At 37.6% G+C, this 18,692-nt stretch overlaps 1 protein-coding gene and 1 long non-coding RNA gene across 4 annotated transcripts in view; one reads left to right on the top strand and one right to left on the bottom strand.

The window, feature by feature from the left end:
- Nucleotides 1-4,548, bottom strand: part of LOC105202886 — a 16,297-nt gene extending 11,749 nt beyond the window's left edge. Inside the window, exon 1 of the mRNA XM_039447059.1 lies at nucleotides 3,901-4,548. Coding sequence (XP_039302993.1) covers nucleotides 3,901-4,349 — 449 coding nt within the window. The 5' untranslated portion in view covers nucleotides 4,350-4,548. The remainder of the gene's footprint in view (nucleotides 1-3,900) is intronic.
- The window catches only part of LOC120357184, a 20,964-nt gene extending 2,272 nt beyond the window's left edge, over nucleotides 1-18,692 (top strand). The window contains exons 2-4 of one of the 3 annotated variants that reach the window (XR_005574367.1): nucleotides 17,136-17,191; nucleotides 17,483-17,876; nucleotides 18,048-18,692. This is a non-coding gene — a long non-coding RNA (uncharacterized LOC120357184). Of the gene's footprint in view, nucleotides 1-17,135; nucleotides 17,192-17,482; nucleotides 17,877-18,047 lie in introns of those variants that run through there. The other 2 variants (XR_005574366.1, XR_005574362.1) reach the window with 2 other exon arrangements.

Genomic DNA, 18,692 nt, shown 5'->3' with positions numbered 1-18,692 from the left:
GTAAACTTGTTTACTATAAAAATATTTAAAAATTATTGGAGGTTCCGGGTTTTTCAAAATCTCGTTTTTCTTTGTTTTTTTTACTTCAATATTCTTAGCAATTAACAGCGTTAATGATCGTTTTTTTACTGGTATTAATGATAGTTTTTTTTAATAAAATAACATATTAATCTTAATCAAATTATGATAATAAAAGCAGAGAAATAAATAAATAATCCTCCGTAGACACTCTATAATAGTGCTATTTATTGAGAATCTAGAAATAAATATCTACGGTCTTAAAAGTTTGATTAAAATTGTCAAATTTTTTCGATGCTCTAAAAGAGCTGGAAAAATTGAAATATAATTTTAGCTTTAATAATTCAGTTTTAACATTACAAAAATCTTATTCTTTGTATTCACTTTATGGTCACAAATTGAAGGAAAAATTAATGTTTAAAATCAACTGCATATCTATGGAGCGTTACAAAAAGTATTAAAAAAAGATATGAAATATAGATGCCAGGTATCTTTTTCTCTTATTCTTATCTTGTAGCCAAAGAAGTCTACATAGCACGCGCTTTTTCTCCATTTTACCTAATTTTCAGTATGATCTTTAATAGCATTTTAAAATATCTGACCAAAAATCTGACCGAAAAAATCGGAAAAATATTTTCAGTCAGGTTACGGTTACGGTCGATTAGCCTGCACAATATTTCAGTTTCGGTTTTGATCTGACTAATAGCAAATTTGGTTGGACTGCATTAGTGTTCACTGGTGCATATTAAACCCGCTGTACACTAATCTAATTTTATTTAAAAATAAAATATAAATACTTTGAATAATAAAATATATATTTTACTAAATAACATAGTAAAATATCGATTAAAAATTTCACAATTTAATCTGTTTATGCATTTATATTAAATACATATCTTTTGTTGATTCATGTACAGCGGTTTTAATGTGCACCAGTGCGCATTAGTGCGTCCAACCAAATTTGCTGTAAAATAACGGTTATGATCCTGTTATCGGTTTTAGTTACGATCCGGTCAAAGTCTCTGATTATGATGGATATTGAAATACAACGATCAATGTGCTATAAACAGTTTTGACATTTGAGTAATTAACTTGAGAGTTTAACAATGATATTTTGACGGCCTAACAAAATTATTTTTACATCTGTATTTAGCTAAATTTTTAATATTTTAACAAAACCATTTTTTTTACTATACTTTAGCGTACCTATACAGAAGCTTATTATATTTCTAGTACATTTTCATTGTAAGGATAACTATATACAGGTAGTACATTGTAAAAACCATACAGAAAAGATTTCAATGCTATTACTTTTCTATGTATCGTAAAATAAGGTTGATGTGGACTACTATAATTCTATGTATCATATAATAAGATTGATATACCCAAGAAAATCTTTGTATTACCCGAATCCTTCAAAATGTTAGAGGATTTTATTTTATGGCCACCAAGAAATTACTTTAAAACTAAGAGGAAAATAGTCTAAGTACAATATTTTCAGAGTTAAAATAATTTCATCTTGCATCAGCAGTTGCAAATCTTATTGTTCTTAATATTAATTACAACTGTTCATAATATTAATTGCAACTTAATATCAATTCAAATAAAGAAATAACATCATTTGAATAGCAATTATCTTTCTTTTCTCTCTTTTGATCTACTCATTCATAAAGAGGTTAGATCGCCTATCTTCTCGTACACTCATATATCTAATTTACAATGAGTACTGTGCACTAAGATATATGAACTAAGTACTATATTAATTTACAATGAGTACTGTGCACTAAGATATATGAACTAAGTACTATATTAGTATATCAAATCACCAATCGATATAAAGAAAGATTTTAAGCGATTTGGTACTGATCAATACTTACAAGGAAAGGTGTCACCCTCCGTTTCCGACGAGCCTTTAATACGTTGTAGTATAGATAAAAATAAGGGACACGTATTTTTTTATAAGTGCCCGTTTACAATAGGGAATAAAACACCTCTTTGAAGAAAATCGGTTTTTTTTTAAACATATATCGTTGAAGGTATAAGAAATAAAGAAAAATATTCTAATTGAAAGTTAAATGGTTTGAAGAGTACTTTATAACAGTGATAAAATAAAGTATTTAAAAAATTTTTTTATACTTTTTTTTACCATTTACTTATTTTTTTCAAAATTTTTATTTCTTTATTTTTTTATTTAGAAGCAAAATAAAGCTTATTTTATCACGAATTCAAGGGTATATGACAAAGTTATAGTGCGACATTTCCATTTCCTAAAAATAATTAAAAACCACACCATAACACATGGTATGCGCATCCGTCTGTGTACTACGCAAGTATCCCTCTTTAATTTTAACGAGCGTTTAATATGTTGTAGTACAGATCAAAATAAGATACATTTTTAGAAAATGAAAATGTTGTAACATAACTTTATTATATACCAATGAATTCGTAATAAAATAAACTTTAGATTGCTTATAAAAAAAGTAAAAATTTTGAAAAAAATAGGTAAGTGGTAAGAAAAAGTATTAAAAAAAATGAAAAAAATTTTTTTATCATTGTTATAAAGTACTCTTCAAGCCATTTACTTTCAATTAGAATATTTTTCTTGATCTCTTATACATAATTTCGATGATATATACTTTAAAAGAAAAAAACCAATTTTCTTCAAAGGTGTGTTTCACCCCCTAAAAATGATAACGGGCACATATAAAAAAGTACGTGTCCCTTATTTTCATCTACAACATATTAAAGGTTGTTTCGTCGAAAACAAAAGGAGATACCTCGAGACCTTTCCTTGTTACTCAATCAGCAAACAAGACCTCTTAAATGTTTTTTTGAATATTTATTATTCATTATAATGTTTTTTAAATATTTAAAAATTATTTAAAAAATAATGTTTTTTGATTGGGTAGTACGTGTATCAAAGTGCTCAGTGTAACCTAGATGATACACAGAAAAACGCAGCGATACTGTTGTTCATATTGCTCGTATTTCATGTAAAAGAAGGCAATCCGCTTAAAGTAAATATAGTCCTTTTAATATTACAAGAGAAAAACCTTTCTGTAAAAATTTTTACTTAGAATATGGGATTACAAGAAATTTCACTTTATCATTAGAATACTTTTTTGGGGGTATAGAGACAATCATAATTATTATTGAGAGAAAAAGTATTTTATTCTTAAACGAAAAAATTCTTAAATTTATAATAAAGTAATCTCGGTGCTGTCCCATTAATTTGCTAAAATAGGTAGATATGTATTAGACAATAAAAATTCATGGCAAATCTCATAATATTCTTGATTTAAGAATACATTTGTTTTAATAAAATTTGAAGAATTTCTTTTCTAAATAAAACATCACAAAAGCTTACAAAAGAATCGTTTTGTATAAAAAATACCTCGCCCTACAGTCAAGAACACTTTACACGTGTAAGCAAAAATTGATTATGAGTTTTCCGCGTTAATTGTAATGAATCTTATGCAAATCTTTCTTATAAGAGAGTGCTTGTTCGCACAATTTTCTATGGTTGAGGTCTCGAACTGTGGTTAATCATTGTGCGTTATAATATTGAGCACATTTTTATACTAAATGTAAGAATGCAAAAGTTGTAATTTAAATGTGTTACCCTTGTCTCAAAATAATAAATCAATCTTATTAAATTCGATGAAAGAGAATAGGAATTATAGCTTTTAATATTGCTTTATCTTTATATTGCAAAAAGTTGCAGTAAGATTATGTTAAGAATGCTTTTAGTCTTGTTGTTAAAAATTCTTTCTGAGAAAACAGTATTGACATATGTTGATTTTGCGGATCGAGCAATCTCGTTTTCTGTACAAATTTAAGTGTCGAAATATCATTGGATTACAGTATTAGATGAAAAAGTACCTTTTGAATGCTAAATACGGCGTAATACTGCCCTTTGTTATTATCAGTGGTTTTAGATCCTCCTCAAAGGTATATAGCAATAAAGTGCCCAATACTGTGCCAATCATAATTGAGAAATAATTTTCACGCACAAATTTCTGCCCTTTGCGGTACTTATCCATATCCAACCATTCAGGTGTTTCCACGAGTGACCGTTTGCAATTTGCTAGTCGACAGAAACCTGGCATTAAATGCAACATCGTCTTTGGTACATTCGGAAAAAACGTCGGGATGTTCTTGTTTATCCATGTACATTGCTCCTCTATAGTCCAAACATCGAAGTCATTTGGAAGTAGCTTTTGATCGATTATGCTCTTGAACATCATCACGTATCTATATTCGTTTGAATTGTTTGACATCTCTTCATAATTTTCAGCAGCATTCATAGATAAGCCGTTAGGAATCGTCATACTTCACAAAAAAATTTTGTTAGGCAAACAAAGAATTCAGTGGAAATAATCAGACTAAACGTATATTGCTTATCAACTTAAGAATCTATAGTCTTATCTCAATAACGTTTTTTCTTCACTCCGAACGTTGTGCGCTACGAAAAGCAGATTCAACTAACAATACAATGTACCGAAACGTAACAAATAACGTATTATCGCGTCCCTATTCTCGCGGCGCGCGGCACTCGGAGTGGAAGAGAGCGTCGCCGAGATTCAAACTCTGATTATTACGTAATTATAATACTGCTTATAATACGTAATAATATGTACTTACTGTCTGAGTACTCTCTTACTTTTATTGGTTTTAAAAATGTAAATACTTGAAATGACAATGTGCCACACGTGTCGTTCAATCTTCCTTTTTTACTCATTGAATACCAAGAAAAAACTATTTGCATTGAATTATGTCATTAATGGACCTATACACCGTGTGTTGAATAAAATAAAAATAATAATTGTAATAATAACATTAATAGTACTATATAATATAGATGTTCTACGCATTTCTTTTCTTTAAAACATTAAAGATATGGGAATAGGCGATCTCTCCCTCCTCCCTAACAAAATAAGGAACAGGCTGCGTTTAGTGTCCCTGAATACAGAGTCTGGTCAAGTCATGTATCTCTTTTGATTGGGTCACGTCAGCGCGAACACACAATGGCGTTACCAATAAAAACATTGAGAAATCGCGCGCTTATTTAAAGAACTAAAAACATAAAATATTGTAAAATATTCTTTATCGCTATATTATAAGTTATCTATTACAATTCATGTACTGTAAATAAAAGTTATTCTTGCTTATAACAATATATAACGTTTAGCAATATTATTTAACAAGAGAATGCATTGCCATAGTTTTGCTATTATATATTTTTGATAAATATTGCCGCTTGCAAGAAATACGTATTCTATATATAATAAAGCGTTTTTTTAGTTGTAACATTAAATTATGGCAATTTATAACATTATTACATGTAATGTTCTGCATTTCCCTCATATAAAATTTTAAAAAATTAGTCGACGTATTTTTAACATATGGAAGATATTTTCTTATAATAATTTCCATTGCACAAAAATATTGAAATGTTTCATCGTTAACAAAAAATAGTGTTTTTTCACGGTAGCATCTTAATTGCACAAATTTAGTATAATTTTGTTTGGGATTACAATTTTTGGATCCAATTGAATTTAAACATTCTTGGCATGTTCTACATTTAATAATACTAGATATTAAGTAACCAGCTATGTTAAATAAAATATTTAATTTTATATTATTTAAAGTAATGTTAGCGTTTGCATTCACAAAATGTGATGTATTCAATGAAGTTTGTGCACATTTTTTTAACACTTTGCTGTTTTAAGTTGATTAAAAATATCACCAATTAATTGCCCATCATCTGTCTCATAATTAGATGTACGAGTTGATTTTAAGTACTGCGATATTGCAGTAAGTTTTAAGTTCTGTTTAAATTGCAAGGAATTAGGAACAGGGTTCCTTGTTCTTATACAAGAAAACAAATTTTCAAGGCAATCTTGCGTAAAACGACCAGTTAAAACTATATTTTTTATTGTCAATTAAATATTGTGTCAATTCAATAATAGAAGTTGTTGTTATCATTACACCACTTTGGATAGGTTTAAATTTAGACTGATCACCAATTTTAATGTCTCTGAAAAGTTCCACAACAGATATAAGAAAAGCAATACTCTCATAAAATTTTGTTTTTTTGTCTTCACCTTTTGCGTGTTTTCCTAGTGCAACTGATACTCTTCGTGATTTACTAAGGTAAACCACTTGGACACAACTTCAATAAATGCCGCTGTTGTATTAAATTCTTTTTTTTTTGTTCTCATCCGCATAGAAATACATTGCGCTACTGACATCACGATTCCACACATTTACTGCTTTACTAACTTTCATTTTGTTAAAAGTACTACACATCAAGTCCTTTTTATTAATCTTGGGTATTAATTTAAATTGTAAGTTTTCTTGTATGTCAACTAATTCATGTAAATGTTGAACCTTAACAATTGGCTGCGATAAATTATGTGTCTGCATGAATTCTGTAGGCAACTCTATGACCTTGTTATTTAATAAACAAGCTTTTAAATTTTTTAGTAAATGTGGAGCATCGGCCATAAAAAATAATTGTCGATTACTATCTATAGGATGAACAGTAGAATTTCTAATTATTGAATGTCTGTTACTCATAATACCTCCAAATACTCTCCACATTCCTAAATTTACCGGACCCATATCACAGATTATACTATGAACGTACAAACCAACGGCTTCTGCTTTTTTAATTATTATTTCTATGATGGGTTTCAAAATAGCACCATCTACACTATCAGGCGTAAAGTGATAAGCAACAGGTAGTTTCCATCGTCTGTAAATGCCTCCAAGCATAAAAACTAACGCATGAGTAGCGTCTGTAATTTTACCTATATTAATGTACAATTAAAAAACAATAAATATTACACAGGTTTCAGCAGATAAAAAAACACCAATTACATTTCATAAGTCAAGTCAAAATGATATCTATCCTGATCTATAAAAATGATTAATGTGAGACATATGCACACACGTAAATCTTGCAAATAGATAAAGATAGACATGTCCTTTACATTTAACCTACTAAAAGCGTTTACGAAAATGCTATAAATTTAGTTCGGGTTGATCATTATAAATGGCTGTACAATTACCACTTCTATCGGGAAGAGTTGAGAGGCCGATACGTGTCATTGTACTTTGATCGCATTGTTCTCCTGCGGTGATACTCATCTCATCGAGAGTAAGCATGCAATCTCTTTCTTGATCCTCGGTAAAGTGTGATACTTGTTCTCTTAAAATATCAAATATTTCCTCACCAACGCCAGGTTCAAAATCAATTCCTTCTAGTCTTCTTCTGAGGGTTCGTTCTGAAGGTAAAGGAATATTCTGTTTCAATATCTCGTTGTAGCCGCTACTGCCACAAGATAATTTTAATCTAAGGGCTTTTCGGATAGTATCATTAAACCATCTGTCAACTCGTCCACGTGGCTTACAGAGAGTGTCAATTTGATCGTCATTAAACACTTGTTCCAAGTTCTTACTTTGTTTCAAATGACACATTTCTTTTATTAATTTTTCTTTTTCACATGTCAGCCGTCTAACACGTTTTAACAACATTCCCTTTGATTTCATAAGTTTATTAATTATCTTGCTCGCTTGAAGAAGCTTCAATTTTGCTGTTCTTGATTCTGACATAGATTTCTGAATTTTTCTATCAGCTTCTTCCACGTCAACTTTTTCAACGTCAACTGTGTTTAATGGCACGGTGTATAATCGTGAGGCTGTGCCTCTCCACGAGTGCCACCGGAATGTGCTCGGTAGCCGTGGCCGAAAGACATGTGTCTCTCTACGTTTTGTATGTCCGCTGCCTTTATGATACGATGTACTCGCTGGGTGGGGAACAAGAAGAAAATCCGCGCACCATGTATAAAACTGTATTTCGCGTAGTACAAACGATCACAAGAGATGACGAGAACAATGTCTATAGACACGCACCGTGGCGGCTCACAACGAGAAGTGAAGTCGCGCTCGCGCTTGGCGACAAGGCGCAGCCGAAAAACGAACGAAAATCGCGGAAAAAGGTCGCGAGACCCAAGAGATGGCGATGCCTGCTCGCAAGGCGCAGGACGAGCCTAAGAGTGGAGCGAATACCGGACGGCGCGAAACTTATTGAATTAAATTAAAGATACTATGTATATATATATACGTGGTATCGTACAACGCCGCCCCTCCGTTGAAAGGACATACTTTCAACATCATGTTACAGCTTAGATCACTGAGTGATCGTTTGAGAAGGTGATTGCTGGAAGAGCATGTTACAATAATTGTTTGAACGCAAATAACTTGTTCGAAAACTTGAAATAATTGCTGAAATGAAATGGCGCAGGTTACAAAATAAACTTAAAATTACGCGAGTTTGTTTGGTCGGATTACAAAAAAAATCTCATTACGTGCTATTCCTCAATGGGTAGGATAGCAATTTTTGACAATGGCCTGGTAAACAGACCCCGCGCTGTACGGACAGTGGCAGTTCGAACGATGTTGTCTGGTCCGGGATGAACCTCCTCCACTCGACCGATTGACCATTGTAGGGGGGCCAATCCCTGTGATTTGAGCAGGACCATCTGTTTAGGCCTTAATCGTTCGCCCTTGTTGATCTTCCACTTCGTGCGCTCCTGTAAGGTATGCAAGTATTCTTGGCTCCACCTGCGCCAAAAATGCTGTCTGATTTGTTCGACACGCTGCCAACGGACCAGTCTATTCTCGCTTACATCAGTAACATCAGTGTAAGGAAAACTATTCAAGGCCGTGCCAACCAAAAAATGACCTGGGCTCAAATACGACAGGTCGTTGGGATCGTCGCTTAGTGGAGTTAGAGGACGTGAGTTTAAGATCGCTTCTATTTCGCAGAATATTGTTTGAAGCTCTTCGAAGGTCAAAGGCGACTTTCCGGCTATTCGGTATAAGTGGTGCTTCGCCGATTTTACTGCGGCCTCCCAAAGTCCGCCAAAATGCGGCGCGTTAGGTGGAATGAATTTCCACGCAGTTTCGTGATCACGCAGGAAATGATTGATGTTAGCTTGGGTTTGATCTTGAGACAAGAGGTCGAAAAATTCTTTAAGTTGCCTTTGAGCTCCGACAAACGTCGTTCCGTTATCGGAATATATGCAGACCGGTTTACCCCTACGTGCCACAAAACGCTTGAGTGCGGCAATAAAGGAATCTGATGTGAGATCGGAAACGAGCTCCAAATGCACTCCCTTTGTCGCAAAGCATACAAAAATTGATAAATATGCCTTGTGATTTCCAGCATTGCGTCGCTTAGATTCTCGAATCACAAAGGGGCCGGCATAATCGACGCCACAATGCGCGAATGGGTTTGAGATATTTACGCGCCCGGCGGGCAATGAGCCCATGATTGCTTCCGAAGGCACCGGCTTCATCTTGAAACACGTCACGCAGTTTTTTAATATTTTTCGCGTAACCGATCGAAGAGATATTGGCCAGAAGCGCTGCCTTACTGCGGCCATCGTGGCCTGCGCGCCAGCGTGTGCATTACGCACGTGTTCCCGTTCTATAATTCTTTGAGTGAGAATGTGATTTTGTGGCAATAGAATAGGGTGACGCATATCAGAATTTAGATTAGAATTGCCTAACCTACCGCCCACGCGGATTAGCTTGTCCTTGTTCACGAAGGGTGAGAGGGACAATAAGCGGCTGGCCGGGTTAATGGTTTGACCTTTTAATAAGGCCTTGTATTCATCTGAAAAGACTTGTTCTTGCACGGATTTACACATGACCTCTAGGGCGGTTGACGCCTCGTGATGAGATATGAAAATAGTGGGTGCGGCTGGGCGGAATGACCTCGTAATTCTCAAACAGTATGCGAGTACGCGACATGCCTTATTAAGGTTTGAAAATTTGTTTAATAATTCGTTGACGATTGAATGCTCGATAACGGCAATAGCCGTGGTACACCTTTTTTGCTCTGGCATGTCTTCTGGTGCGCGTGCGAAATCGGACTTGGGCCAAGATTCTTCGCCCAGTTTGAGAAATGCGGATCCGTGCCACCACAACGACGAGCTTGTTAACTCTTGCGGGTCGAGACCGCGTGATAGAATGTCAGCAGGATTTTCCGGTGACCTAATGTGACGCCAACTGCTGGGATTCGTAGCCCCTTGAATCTCGCTGATTCGGTTGGCTACGAAAGTAGACCATTTTCGCGATGGCGAGACTACCCAATTCAGGACTATTGTGGAGTCCGACCATAAGAAGGTTTGTACATCAGAGAGGCTGAATGCTGTATCGACCTTTTTTACTAGCCTGGCTAACAATACCGCCGCCAACAGTTCAAGGCGCGGTAGGGAAACGGCCTTCAGAGGCGCGACACGAGATTTAGAGCATAACAATTCGATGTGATATGCATCGTTTCCTAGCTTGGTTCGGAAGTATATTGCCGCTCCGTAGGCCTTTTCGCTCGCGTCACAAAACCCATGAATTTGTATTGATTGCGGATTTGTGTCGAGCTTGACGCAACGTGGGATGCAAATTTGATTGATGCTAGATAATTGTGAATTGAATTTCAACCAGCGCGAATGAAGATTCTGCGGGACAGATTCGTCCCAGTGGATGCCCAATTGCCAGAGCTCTTGCAAAATCAATTTAGCTAGCACGATGATAGGACCCAATAACCCGAGTGGATCGAAGAGTCTGGAGACCTCGGATAGAATGACTCGCTTAGATACGGCTGATTGGTTGTCGTCAGGTTTGTATGAGAAATGGAAGGTATCTTGAACTTGATTCCAATGGACTCCTAATATGGATGAGTCCATGCCGGTGTCAATCGTGAAGACACCATCGTTTTGGACGTTAGTATCTGCTAACAGGCCCGGACAATTAGATGCCCATTTGCTGAGCTCGAAGGCTCCTAAACGCAATAACTGAATTGTTTGCTCTCGCAGCATTTTTGCCTCGCTAATTGTATCTGCTCCAGTTAGAACGTCATCCACATAAAAGTCCCGTCCTACACACATGGAACCTATGGGAAAGTCGTTGGCGTAATGTTCAGCTAGCCATTTGAGGCATCTCGTGGCTAAATACGAGGCGGACGATGTGCCGTATGTCACAGTGATGAGTTCATACGTTTTAATTTCGGAAGTAGGATTGTCTCGCCAAAGAATGCGCTGATAGCGCGTTTGTGAAGAGTGCACCATGATTTGGCGGTACATTTTGATAATATCCGCCGCCAGGACGAAGCGGAAGGTACGGAAACGCAGAAGAATCGAAAATAAGTCCTGCTGTACTGTTGGGCCTACCATGAGCGTGTCGTTCAATGACACCCCTGTCGAGCCTTTACTCGAGGCGTCGAAGACTACCCGTATTTTGCTTGAACCTGCTGTATGCTTGAAAACGCAATGGTGGGGTAAATAGAATGATTCCGCGCCATCGTCGCACTGCTCGTCAATTAGCTTCATGTGGCCTAATGCCAGATACTCGTTTATGAACTGAGAATATTGACTCTTTAATTTGGGATCACGAAGGAATCGTTTTTCTAGATTACGAAATCGCTTCAGAGCGATGTCCCTCGAATCTCCAAGACGGTCAAATGCCCGCTCCTTGAACGGGAGCTTGACGATAAATCTGCCCTGCCTATCTCGCGACACGTTTTGCAAAAAATGTTGCTCGCATAGAGACTCCTCCTCGGAATATTTGTTTGAAATTTCAGAGACATCCTCTACCTGCCAAAAACGCGTTAGTTGATTATGCAATTGCGTGTTTGTTATCAATACGTGAAAGGATTGCGCCTTACGTGATGAGTTCGGTGAGGCGTCCAATTGACCTGCCAAAATCCATCCGAATCGCGTCTTGTGCAAGGTTGGATGCATTGGAGAAGATTTTACCTGTCCCACACAGAGCAGGTTCCAGAAATGCTCGGCGCCAATTAAAACATCGATCTCCGCCGACACATTAAATTGGGGGTCGGCTAATTTGAGATTCTGAGGAAATTCGAATGCGCTTCGCTTTAATGTGATTGCTGGAATTTTGTCAGTCACATGATCAGTGACGACACAATCCACCAAAATGCTGAAGGGATTTGTTCGCGATTGCAGTTTGACCTCTGCTGCCCCAAATGATCTCGTCGCTGTTTTATTGATTCCCGAAATCGAAATGTCGAGAGAACGCGCCTTGAGGCCGAGCACTGTGAGGAAACGTTGCGAGATGAAATTTGCTTGAGAGCCGCTGTCTAACAACACGCGGCAACATTTTTGTGAACCTTGACTATCGTACGCATAAACGACAGCGGTTGACAACATAACATGCTTGTTATCGAAGGAGTTCAAGCGGTGTGAAACAAGCGCTGCCGGAGAACTCGTCGGAACCCCTTCCCTGGCTTCATCTTCGGATCCCGGAGTAACGGATTTTGCCGTCGCGACGGTCGCAAGATGAAGCAATGAATTATGTTTTAATTTGCAAATTTTACAGCCGCCTGATGAGCATTTGCTGGACGCATGCTCTGTAGATCGCAGGCAGTTAGTGCAAAGCTTTCTTTTCCGGATTTCCGAGATTCTTTGAGAAACCGGCAATGCTAGAAAATCTTGGCAATAATATATGAGGTGCTCTCCCTTGCAAAAACCGCATTTTGTTTTTAGCGTTGCAACACACGAATGGCGCCTCGCGTTAGATTGCGCCAAAGCGTTTGCATTTTTTGAGGGAGCATTTGATTTGGAGCTCGTTTCCAAAGTCTGACATCGATGCGCGACGAAATCGATGAACTGTTTGAAAGTGGGCAACTCGGAGCCCGTTAATGATAGTTGCCATTCCCGTGACGTAAGCGCGTCGAGTTTGCTGCTCAAAACGTGGACCAATATGTCGTCCCAGTGAGACGTAGGACGCGTTAAAGCCTGAAGGGCGTGAATGTGTCTAGTTGCACCGTCCGCGATTTGCCGCAATTCGACAATGTTTTCCTTGACCATGGATGGCAAATCCATTATGGCCTTGACATGACTTTGAACAATGACTCGCTTATTGTCGTAGCGCTGTTTTAATAAATTCCACGCTACCTCGTAATTCGCCTCGGAAATTTCTAGCGCACAAATTATTTTGCTCGCGTCGCCGATGACGGATGCTCTCAAATATTGCAACTTCTGAATATTGCTTAACGCCGCGTTTACATGAATGAGAGAATTAAATGTGTCGAAGAACGGAAACCATTCGTCGTATTTTCCCGTAAATTTTGGGAGATCTAACTTGGGTAATTTTATATGATTGAAATGTTCCACTGTGTTGGAGGCGTTCGAGGTGGACGGTGCGAACTGAGAACGTGGTACAATCGGGGGATTCATTAACTCGCGCAACTTGGCCGATATCGTATAATAGGAATCCTCGAACGAAATGCGATGATCCGCTTCCGCAATGTCCAATAACTCCAGCTTAGTTTGCACGACGTCGTATTCTGCCCAGAAACCGTCTATTTTATTTTTGCGCTCCTCGAGTTGAGCTAGTGTAAACGGTGTAATTGACTCGACTGCGTCCACGAAAGTACGTATGCGCGTGCACGATCCTACCAACGTAGAGCGTCGACGCTTGAGCGCCGTTAGATCGTCGCCGTCATTCGGCATATTGAAGGTGCGATAAAAACCGTATCAATGCTATCGATCGGCACAACCTTGTAAATGTTAACCTTACTTACAGTCGCTTGCTGCCGCGCTCGATGGTAGCGCGGGGGGGGGGGATGGCTTGCCCGCGTTGGAAGTCTCCGCTGGAAAACTTGAACGTCGAATCGCGCGGGGCCGTGGTCTTCCTTCTCTCTCTCGCGTGCGCGCTCTTCCCGCGTCGATCAGTCTCCCTTTCTCTCGCGCGCACTCCTTCCGTCTCGCTCACTCTCCTTCGGTGGCGGGAAACGGCGATGCAGGAGATGGTCCGATGCTTGCAGGATCCTGCCGTTGCCGCCGCCCTCTTCGGCGAGGCCCTCCTCGTGTGACCTCGTCGTAGATTCCTCGTCGGCGAAGATTTCACCGTTTCGTCTCGTAGCTCGGTCTGAGCTGCCGACCTCTCGACGCCTCTCGCAGAAGACGAACAAGGATGGAACGCCTATGTTCATTCCCGCCGGCAGCGTCTCGTGTGATGTGTAGCTCACCTCTTAGATACTCCCTTGCGTGTCTAGCAGCGGTGAAATTGCAGATGTGCCGCGTATCCGGCTCGAAGGACCAAATGTATAATCGTGAGGCTGTGCCTCTCCACGAGTGCCACCGGAATGTGCTCGGTAGCCGTGGCCGAAAGACATGTGTCTCTCTACGTTTTGTATGTCCGCTGCCTTTATGATACGATGTACTCGCTGGGTGGGGAACAAGAAGAAAATCCGCGCACCATGTATAAAACTGTATTTCGCGTAGTACAAACGATCACAAGAGATGACGAGAACAATGTCTATAGACACGCACCGTGGCGGCTCACAACGAGAAGTGAAGTCGCGCTCGCGCTTGGCGACAAGGCGCAGCCGAAAAACGAACGAAAATCGCGGAAAAAGGTCGCGAGACCCAAGAGATGGCGATGCCTGCTCGCAAGGCGCAGGACGAGCCTAAGAGTGGCGCGAATACCGGACGGCGCGAAACTTATTGAATTAAATTAAAGATACTATGTATATATATATACGTGGTATCGTACACACGGGTATAACTGCTTGTGAAATGGGTGTTGACATTATCGAGACTAAATTTTCTGTTTCTTCATTATGGATGTTTCTTGTCAATTCGGTAAATGATTTGGCAATATTAATAGTTGATTCTATTTCTTCTATATCCTTTGCTAACACATTGTCTGAGATGTCTTCATAATTTGTTTTCTCTTCTAAGTTATTTATTGTTTCAGTGTTGATATCCATCTGTAATGGATATATAACATGGATATATTATTAATTATAAATATATTGGCATATAATTCTTAAAAGCAGATTTACACATATATTTTTATTGCAATAAAACTGCAGTAAAAACTTACATTTAAACCTGTTTCAGCAACGTTTGTACTTTTATCCGGCAAACACATCGTTGGAATTGCGTAATTTTTCAATTTCTTTTTTCCGTCAACCCGTGGGCGTTCCCACATTTCGGGTGCAAAGTGTATCTGTTGCATATAAGTAATATTAATCGCGATTGTAAATGTTGCAAAAACTGTTTGCATAAAGCTTACCTGGCATACAAAATAAAGCTTTGAAGAGTCCAAATCGGATCTACCAATATTATTAACCCATTCGTTTCTTCTCTTAACGTCTGTTGGAATGCGAGACATATAATAATGTTTTTTTGAAGAATTATTGCACTTTGATATGCAACAAGAAGGCATCGTGTGTACGGTGTGTACCCTATAAATAACTTTCGTCCTCGTGAGTCGTAACATAAGATGACTTAGTATATGTTCTGTGACATGACATAACCTCGTGCATTGAAAGTAAAAAGTGCAGAGTGCACGCACTCAAACATTTACCCCCACCACTTATAGACGCCATTTTGTGGGATCTTGGCCAGACTCTGTATTCAGGGACACTAGCTGCGTTGCCGGTTATAATGCATTTTTTTACTAATAAGGAAAGACTCCGAGGTGTCTTCCTCCGATTTTAACAAGCGTTTAATATGTTGTAGTACAGATATAAACAAAAAATACGTATTTCTTTGTACGTGCTTGTTTTTCACTTTTAAGGGGTAAAACACCCCTTTGAAAAAAATCGGTTTTTTTTTTTAAGCATATATCGTCGCAACTATTAGGAGTACAAATTGAAAACCGCCGTTTTTTGTCAAAATTTGAGGATTGATTGTTGAAAAATGGTTACATACTTATTCTTGAAAGTATTGTCCATCGCTGGCCATTACTTTCTCCCACCTTTCGGGCAGCATACGAATCCCGCGTCGAAAAAACTGCTCGTCTTTTGCGGCGATCCACGAATCGACCCAGTTTTTGGCCTCTTCGTAATAATGGAAGTGCTGCTCAACCAGGCCATGCGCCATTGATCGGAACAAGTGGTAATCTGAAGGGGCGATGTCAGAAGAATACGGCGGATGAGGTAAGACGTCCCATTTCAATGTTTCCAGATAGGTTTTAACGACCTGAGCAACATGTGGCCGAGCGTTGTCGTGCAGCAACATCACTTTTTCGTGTCTTTGTTCGTATTGTGGCCGTTTTTCCTGCAATGCTCGGCTCAAACGCATTAATTGTGTTCGGTAGCGAGCTCCTGTGATGGTTTCACCCGGTTGCAACAGCTCATAATAAATCACGCCGAGCTGGTCCCACCAAATACACAGCATGAGCTTCGAGCCATGGATGTTTGGCTTGGCCGTCGATGCTGATGCATGGCCGCGGTAGCCCCACGATTTTTTTCGCTTTGGATTATCATAATGGATCCACTTTTCATCGCCGGTTACAATACGATGCAGAAAACCCTTCCGTTTTTGCCGTTGGAGCAGCTGTTCGCACGCGAAAAAACGTCGTTCGACGTCTCTCGGCTTTAATTCGTATGGCACCCAGTGTCCATGCTTTTGGATCATTCCCATGGTTTTCAAACGATGTGAAATAGCTTGTTGAGTCACGCCCAATGAATCTGCAAGCTCCCGTTTGAGATGAATCTTCATTCAGTAATGTTTCCAATTGTGCGTCTTCAAACTTTTTCACCTGTCCGGGACGCTCCTTGTCTTCTACGCCGAAATCATCACTTTTGAAGCGTTGGAACCATTCTCGACACGTTCTTTCACTAATGGAAGCCTGACCATAAGTTTTTACAATCATTCGACGCGCCTCAGCCGCAGATTTTTTCGAATTGAAGGCAAAAAGCAAAACTTCCCGCAAATGACGCTTATTGGGCATAAATTTCGACATTTTCGATCACAAAAAAAATATATAACGCCGATAAAAATTCACAACTGCAATGATAAGGAATTGTTGCCAGATGCCCAACCTTACATTTAAAATTTTTGATCTAACGTTTGGCGCCAGCATTTACCGCTGGCGCCATCTACTGGAAAACGGCGGTTTTCAATTTGTACTCCTAATATAAGAGATAGAGAAAAATGTTTTAAATGAGAGTTAGATGGCTTGAAGAGTACTTTATAACAATGATTAAAAAAATTTTTTTATTACTGGTGGGGAAAAATATAAAAAAAGTTTTGATTTATAAAATTGACTGTCATTTGATGTATTTTCAGTGTTGTAGAACAATAATGTTTCTGATGCCCTCTTGGGTGTAATCTCGAAAAAATACGTGAGTAATACAACTCTCTTCTTTAGTTTTTCATTTTCCTTAATTGAAAGAGTGAAATCTCCGAGAAATATTTTGCGATACATCTTATAATAATAGTCTTTAATTGTATCGCGTATTTCTAATATTCAATGCCAAAGAAAGTTTAATAAAAAAATTATGTTAAATTTTGCAAGATAAAATTGACTTTGGTCTCAAAGAAAAAATTTTCTCAAATTTTCTCCTTTCTTTGCCAAAATAATTAAAAGTATCCATAATTTTCAATATTTATTTTATTTATCTGTTTTAAGACAGATGCAGACAGCCCTTGCATGAAGCTACGTTCTCTTTTTTTATGCGAATAATTGGATATGTAGCACGGGATATAAAATATCTGACTATCGTACATTCCGTATGTAATATATTATATTAAAAATTTCCTATGTAAATATGATAAATTTCAATTTTATTGAAGGATATTTCATCTTTGTTTTTCAATATGATATAAATAACTATTTAAAATTTCAATTTGTTTAAGTGACAGATTTTATACCGATGGAATCGACATCAAACGTCAATGATATTTGTGTATCTCGTAACAATATCTGCATATAAAAAATGTGAATACTTTTCACTTCGTGTAAACACTCATTAATATAATACAAGATAATAATGGTGGTCCAGACATCAAGGGAACTAATACTACACGGTGTAGACCTATCTCTTTTATGATTTTTCATTTAAGTTAGAGTCCTACTTGCGACCACGGGTTAACATTAATACATTTATTCTTATATTAATTAGTATAAAGTAATTTATTCTTATATTAATAATTTTTATAGTAATTACGCTAGGTTTTTAATTATATTATAATTTACAGGTTACGCAACGTATTCATATTAAGTTAAGAGATTCAAAAGGATTCGGCAAACGTAGTACAAGATTGATACGAATTGGTGGTTTTCTCTTTACTTATCTTTTTTTTTCTCCCTTCCGAAGTTCACAACATTCACTATTGCTTACAAATAATACTGAATCTACTTAAAGTATTTTCAGCCGCACCCAAAGAGAGACTTTCTTATGCATTATTGTGCGCAACATTTCAAAACATTCTCCGGCTTGTGCCGGCATTCGCTTTAATGTCGAATTAGCGAGATGTTAACGGCAGTTTTACGTATATACATACGTACGTTCAGCAATAAATTTTCCTTCTAAGATTATCGACGAGTTGCAAATCAACGGTTGCTATTAACTCTTAAAGGAATCTGCTTTCATTCGCAAGAATAGAAAAAGTTTACTATATGCTCGAATTTAATAGAATTTGAATTTAAACTTAATAAAAGACGATGGATAGAATGAGCGAATTTTTATCCTCGGAATGATAAAGTATACTTTTTGTAGTTACTTGAACTTGCTGAATTTAATTGTGAATTTAAATAATTTTAATTTGTCGGAAAAGTATTAAAACTAAGAAGCTATTAAATATATAAGAAGCTATTATAAAAACGATGTGTTAATGAAAATA

The sequence above is a fragment of the Solenopsis invicta genome, chromosome 1, assembly GCF_016802725.1.
Source record: "Solenopsis invicta isolate M01_SB chromosome 1, UNIL_Sinv_3.0, whole genome shotgun sequence".
In the NCBI taxonomy this organism is placed as follows: Eukaryota; Metazoa; Arthropoda; class Insecta; order Hymenoptera; family Formicidae; genus Solenopsis; species Solenopsis invicta.
This window is presented reverse-complemented; position numbering and strand designations above follow the sequence as displayed.